This window comes from Ailuropoda melanoleuca, chromosome 13, assembly GCF_002007445.2.
Source record: "Ailuropoda melanoleuca isolate Jingjing chromosome 13, ASM200744v2, whole genome shotgun sequence".
In the NCBI taxonomy this organism is placed as follows: domain Eukaryota; kingdom Metazoa; phylum Chordata; class Mammalia; order Carnivora; family Ursidae; genus Ailuropoda; species Ailuropoda melanoleuca.
Window position 1 is genome coordinate 56,669,152 of NC_048230.1, and position 6,683 is coordinate 56,675,834.

The window sequence follows — 6,683 nt, forward strand, 5'->3', positions numbered from 1 at the left end:
CTGTAATACTGCACCCACCCCACTTCTTATGTTCTTCACAGCGCTCTCTCCTCACTTTGGGGTGGGACTGTAAACCAGTGCAATATTCATATAATAATCATTGCAAGTGTGATTATAACAGCTCATGTTTATTGAGTAAATGCTTCACTCCAGGGACTAGATAACATACCACCTCTGATTTAATAGGCATACCAGGCTTGAGGTGGGGACTATTCCTTTCCATTTTTTACCCATGAATAACTGAAGCTCAGAGTTTGCATAACCTGGCCAATATCTCAGCTAACCAAGTTTGAGACTAAACTTGAAATCACTGGGCCATACCACCTCTTCTGCTTTGTGTTGCTGAGGCCCAGTTTGGTGTCCACGATACAGCATATGCTGAGTAAATAAGCAGACGAAATGAAATGACCACCCAGCTCGCCAAGACATATCTGAAAAGATGTCAGGTGAGAGAGTCGGATTTCAACCATGGGGGCTTCTTCTAATTTTTACAAACCAGTTCACAAAGATAGGGCAACTATAACATGCAATAGGTTGTGCCCAGCAGATATGGAGATGGACTAAAGAGTGGTCCTTCCTTATAAGTACCTAGAGGACACAAGACACCCCCCCCACTCTCTATTTCATCTTGTACAGCTAGCCCCTTTGCTCTATATTCCAGCCATCCTGCCTTTTTTTCGGTCCCTCGAAGACGCTAAGTTCTTTGATTGTAGCCTTTTGCATTTGGTTGTTCCCTCTCTTACCCCTCTTTCTCGTCATTAAAGTTTCAGCGGGCCCCTCACTTCTTTCTAACAGGACTCTCCCATCTTAATACTTCCATTTTCTTTTAGCACTCTGAAATCATCTTGCCTATTTACGGTCTTTCCCCACTAGAATGGAAACTACCTGAGGGCGGCTCCTGGTCGGCCTCCTTCACTACTATGTGCCCAGGGCCTGGAATAGAGTAAATGGCCAACAATTAACGAATGAATGAAACTCGGTGGAGGAGACAGATGCGAAAAATGACCGTTACAGTGGAAAAGGAGACTGGCTAAACAGGGGTTGGGGGACTTCCTGGAGAAGGCGGCGGAGCTCTCCCTGATCATCAGAAGACCGAAAATGGGAAAGTGGAATTTGGGTTTCGGTTTCCGCCAGACGGCTTTCGAGGCCTGCCCTGGGCCGTCGATTCCCTGCACGAGGATCCGACCTCAAGGAGGCTACAGGGCCGGATGGGCCCAGGCCCGTCCCTCCCGCCCTCCTCGCTGGCGCCGGCATGGTCAGTCCTGGCCAACCGGCACAAAGAGCTCCGCCTTTCAGGGCCAGAGGGCGGCCTGAGGCGCTCGCTGTCACCCGCCGGGGCCCAGCCCTGCCGCCTCCGCCGCCCGGGAAAAGCCCACTCACTCCTCTTCCGCCATCTTCTCCCCCATCCTGCAGAGCCTCCAAGACCACCGAGTTCGGAGCCAGGGGCTAGCAGGGACTGCTTTTGCTTCCGGCTTCCGCTGGAGGCGCAGGCTGGCCGACAAGCGGGGGGCGGGGCCTCAGCCGTGAGAGGGCGGCCCTTCTGTCCCTTCGTCTCTGTGGCCTGAAGGTGGGCGGACCCGGCCGGGACACTCTGAGGACGCTTGGCCAGTTTGGGCCTGGTGACGTCCTGGCCCCATGAAGTTTCGACTCTTCTTCATCCCAGGGCGGGGAAACTTTGAGGGAAACTCCTGTAAGGTCACTGTGACTCACCCTGAGAGCAAGCGCTCTCCACCCAATGTCCAGGACTTGACACCGAAAGTTGGGAAGGAAGCTTCTAGCCTAGGCCGTGCAGAGGGAGCCCCAGGGGATATTTCCCCAGTCTGAGCCCCAGTTTTCCTCGCTGTAAAGAGTACTAGCCCACCTGGCCTTGCAGAATTGTGCAGTATTCTATTTGTAAACACTTACCGAATTCTGACTATGTGCCTGTAGTTAAAATAGGCGCCTGGGGGGCCCCTGGGTGGCACAGCGGTTAAGCGGCTGCCTTCGGCTCAGGGCGTGATCCCGGCATTATGGGATCGAGCCCCACATCAGGCTCCTCTACTACGTACGAGCCTGCTTCTTCCTCTCACTCCCCCTGCTTGTGTTCCCTCTCTCGCTGGCTGTCTCTATCTCTGTCGAATAAATAAATAAAATCTTTTAAATAATAAATAAATAAAATAGGCGCCTGGGGGGCTCAGAGAGATACGCCTCAGACTCTGGATTTCCGCTCAGGTCCTGATCTCAGGGTCGTGGGATCTAGCCTACCCCCCATCCTCTGCCTTTACCTGCCAATCTGCTTCTCTCCCTCTCTCTCTCCCTCTGTCCTTCCCCCTGCTCATTCTTTCTCTAAAATAAATAAATTTTTTGAAAATAAAATAGGTGATAATGACATGGGCCTGGATCATTCATTCGTTCATTGAGTCAATAAATACTCAGACACCTGTATGTGCCTAGCTGTGGTCTGTGGGGTTCGGGATACAGGAAGGAACAAGGTTTTTCGACCTCCTTCCTGGTCCAAGCCATCATCCCTGTAACAGCTGTTGTAACTGTCTAAACTGTAACTGTCTCACTGGCTCTGCCGCTGTTCCTTGTGGTCTTTCACACAGTTGACCCCCAGTGATCCTTAAAAAAATTTTTTTAAAGTTTTTTGTTTATTTAAGTAATCTCTACACCCAACATGGGCCTTGAACTCAAGACCTTGAGATCAAGAGTTGCACGCTCTTCAGACTGAGCCAGTCACGTTCTCGGTGCAGTGATCCTTTAAAACTCCAGTCATTCCCCTGCCTAAATTAAAACCTGGCGGGACACCTGGGTGGTTCAGTGGTTAGCCCCATTTTAGAGCTGAATCCCAGCCTCAGGGGTTCTGCGATGGAGCCCCATGTTGGGCTGCCTGCTCAGTGGGGAGCCTGCTTCTCCCTCTCCTTCTGCGCCTCTCCCAGTTCATTCTCTCTCTCACATGAATAAATAAAAATTTTGAAATAAAAATAAATAAATAAAAACAACCTCCAAAATCTTCCCGGAGTTATTTTTCTCCGTAACACCTAACATATTGTATGTTTTACTTCCACATTTGCTTACTGTCCTCCCTCCTGAGTGCAGAGGTTTTTGTCTGTTTTGTTCTAACTCCAGTGCCTAGAGCAGCACTTAGCACGTAGTAGGGACTCAAAAATAAGTGATCATGAAATAAATAAAGGAGTGAGTTAACTCTAGAGTGTTAGGAAACACAAAGGTTTTGAGAAGAGGAGTGCTCTGACCTGACTTTTTATCAGGACCCCTTTGCCTGCATGTGGGGAGCTAGGAGCTTTTGCACTAACCTGGGTGAGAAATGATGGCAGTTTGGATTAAGGTGATATCGTGAAGATGACAGGAATGATTGGCTTCTGGGTGTATGCTGAAGGCAGGATTTGCTGAGGGACTGTGGTGTGTAAAGGAAAGAGAGGAGTCAAGGATGATTTCAAGGTTTTGGCTCTGAAGAACTGGGTGGAGGAGAGATCTGTCTGGCTCATACCCAGAATCCTCTGCCACTCAAGAATCTCTTGGGGCTGTTGTCAAAGCTAACAGAGAATGTGCTTAGGGTCAGCCAATGTTTACTGAGCTCTTCCTGTAGGCGTGGTGGTGAGCTTTTGTTTCCTTAATTCTTTACTTTTTTCTTTTCTTTTTTTTTTTTTTTTTTGAGGCTGATACTATCATATCTATAAACTGAAGCACAGAGAAGTTAAGCCACTTGCCTGAAATCACACACTGGGAAATGTTGAGGTTGGGATTCAGACGCAGAGTCTGTGTTTTTACCAAGTACCCCCTGTTGCTCTCCACTGCCTCAGTTTCTGGGGCTCTAAAATGGGGCCAACAGCCTACTTCTCTCCTTTATCACAGAGCCTGGCGGAAACGAACTGGCTTGTAGAAGATTCAGAGTGGGGTTCTCTCTGAGTCAGTCTCCTTCCAGACTCAGAAGACCCTGGCTGGAGTTGGGCCCCTGGGAGCTGGGACCTTTTCTATCAAGGTGCCAGCTGTGGGCCACTCAGGATGAAAGCTGCTTCCTGAATTCTCTGAGGGCCACGCCATTTTACCTGGCATTCCACCCACTGCCCTTGCCACAGATCCTGTTATCAGGGCCCGTTTCGTGACGGTCATAGGCCTGCTGCCAAGGAGGAGTCCATAGAACACCTGCCCTCAGGCCTGAGGGCAAGTCCCAGGCCCTTCTCACCCATTCCTGGGAAAGAATCTAAAATCCCAGGTCATTACCCCCAAGAAGGCAAATAAAGCCATTCAACATGCAGTTCCTGCTCCTGGGCTGTGCTGTGCCAGGCCGAACACAGCATTCAGTCCTGGTTCCCTATCTCAACTCAGGATCCATGGCTCTGGGATCCTGGGGCACCGCTGCACCTTCATAACCTCAGAGTCCCATCATAATTTTTGACAGAGCTCCTCTTTGGAAGGCTGTTATAGGGTTAGAGAGAAGCTCTTACCTCAGTTCTCTGTTTTCTCTGCCTTCCTGCCCCCAACCTTCCTCTTTCTTGCCATTCCAGTCTCAGCTTAAATGTTACCTCCTCAGGGAGGACCTCCCTGACCACTCAGTCTAAAGCAAGGGCCAGCAAACTTTTTCTGTAAAGAGCCAGACTGTAAATATTTTAGGTTTTGTGGGCATTCCGATCTCCGTTGCAACAAGTCAACTCTGTCGTTGCAGTGGGAAAGCAACCATAGATGATTTAAATAAGAGTGCTTTGTTCCAATAAAATTTTATGGATATTGAGATTTGAGCTCCTTGTAATTTTCGTAATACTTGTTTTCAACCATTTAAAAACATGGAAACTATTCCTAGTTCACAGCCATTCAATAGCAGGTGGCAGGCTGGACTTGCCCCCTGCTGGGGGGCTGCTGATCCCCGTATGAAGTCTTAAACGTAAGTGTTTCTGAGGCACTTATCATGGTCAGATATTTTCCCCCTTCCTTTCCTCCCTCCTTTCTTTCCTTTCTCCTTCTTTTTTCTTCCTGAGTTTTTTATCCTGTTTCCTCCCGTTAGATCTAAGCCCCCTGGAAGCAGGGAAAGTGTCTCTCTCTTCTGCTTTTCTTCCATTCCTTATCTCTTCTAACATTTCTTTTTTTTTTTTTTTACGATATTATTTGTTTAATTTAGAGAAAAAGCGTGAGCATGAGCACGAGTTGGGGGGGGAGGAGAGGAGGAGTGAGAGGGACAAGCAGACTCTGGGCTAAGCGTGGAGCACGATGCTGGGCTCGGTCCTACGACCCCAAGGTCATGACCAGAGCCCAAACCAAGAGTTGGACACTTAACCAACTGCACCACCTAGGTGCCCCCTAACATTTCTTGAACCCTTACTCTGTACCAGGCATAGCTCCAAGCCCATTATGCTCAGTGACTTATTTAATCTGTATAATAACCCCAGGAGGTACTCTGATTAGCCCAGTTTTACAGATGTGGAAACTTGATGTCTTGTTCATCACTCTTGTCCCAGAGCTTAGAAAACACTGAAGCTGTCAACAAAACAGGAGCCCCAGTGAAAACTTTTAATGAATTTGATATTCATGTATTTTTAAAAGGGACTCAAAGGGGTTACCATGTATGTCACTGAGGGTTCAATCAGAAAAGTAGGAAATATATATCAAGAGACATATTGGAGGGAATTTTCCTAAAATGACACAAATTTATTATCTTTGTGTTCTGTAGGCTAGAAGTAGAGTGGGGCTAAACTCAAAGAGTCCTCCTAGAGGCACTAGGAGAGAATCTGCTTTCTTGCCTTTTCCAGCTTCTAGAGGCTGCCCCCATCCCACGGCTTGCAGCCCTTCCACCATCTTCAAAGCCAATGATGACATCACTCCAACCGCTGCTTTGGGCATTTCTTCTTCTCTGGCTCGACTCTCCTTCCTTCATTCCTTGATAAGGAGCTTTGTGATTACATTGAGCGCATCCATATAATCCAGAATGATCTCCCCAACTCAAGGTCAACCGATTAGCAACCTTAATTCCCCCTTGTCATTGTAACACAACCTATTGCAGAATCCAGGGATTAGCACATGGATGTCTGTCTTGGGAGGCCATTATTCTTCTTAACGCTCCATGGGAGAAAGAAAACCTGTGTTGACCTTCCCTTTATGTTTACTGTTTAGTATTGTTTCACATGGATTTATGTATGAGTTGGGGTAAATTTTCAATGCCTATGAACTTTAGTATTTTAATCTGGCCCTGGCCACATAGCGCATGAGAGGTACTAGAATTACTCAGCAGCAATGAAAAGGTTGGGCTTGTAGAATTCAGTGGAATCAGGTGCAGCAGATACTTCTGAGAGAATTTGTGAAAAAATACAGATTCCAGGCCTATCACTGACCTCATGGATCTCGGGTGTGGGGCTTGAGAATTCGAGTTTCTTTTTGGATCTCTCCCATAACAGACTCTGCTGGTGACTTCTCATAACCCCTTGGAGGGTCCTACTGCTGCCCACAGGCTTCCTCTCAACACAGCACAAGCCAGCTGTGCTGGGGAGTGAATGCTCCCAGAACAGCCCTCAATCAACGATTGGTACAAGTGGAGGATAAACGCCCCCACTCCCTCACCCAGTGGGTGGGGCAAGTCTGAAGTGTGTGTTCTAAACACAGCTCCCCAATGGGGTTAAGCTCAAGCTGCCTGCAGAGGTGACCTGCTTGACAGCATACCTACATATAGCTGATATAAACATCCAGGTGTATTATTT

General features: G+C 48.1%; 1 protein-coding gene across 8 annotated transcripts in view; it reads right to left on the reverse strand.

Annotated features, from left to right (window-relative positions):
- SLC9A8 (solute carrier family 9 member A8) overlaps positions 1-1,636 on the reverse strand; it is a 72,032-nt gene extending 70,396 nt beyond the window's left edge. For 4 of the 8 annotated variants that reach the window (XR_856291.3, XR_004619876.1, XR_002142686.2 and 1 more), the window contains exons 1-2: positions 1,381-1,506; positions 886-933 (exon numbers count right to left, since the gene is read on the reverse strand). Coding sequence is in view for 5 of the 8 variants with exons in the window: in XM_011225069.3 (XP_011223371.1) it covers positions 886-933; positions 1,381-1,406 (74 nt within the window). In the remaining 3 variants the exon portion in view is untranslated. Of the gene's footprint in view, positions 1-885; positions 934-1,380 lie in introns of all 8 variants that reach the window. The other 4 variants (XM_034641497.1, XM_011225078.3, XM_011225089.3 and 1 more) reach the window with 4 other exon arrangements.
- Between the last annotated feature and the right edge of the window lie 5,047 nt (positions 1,637-6,683).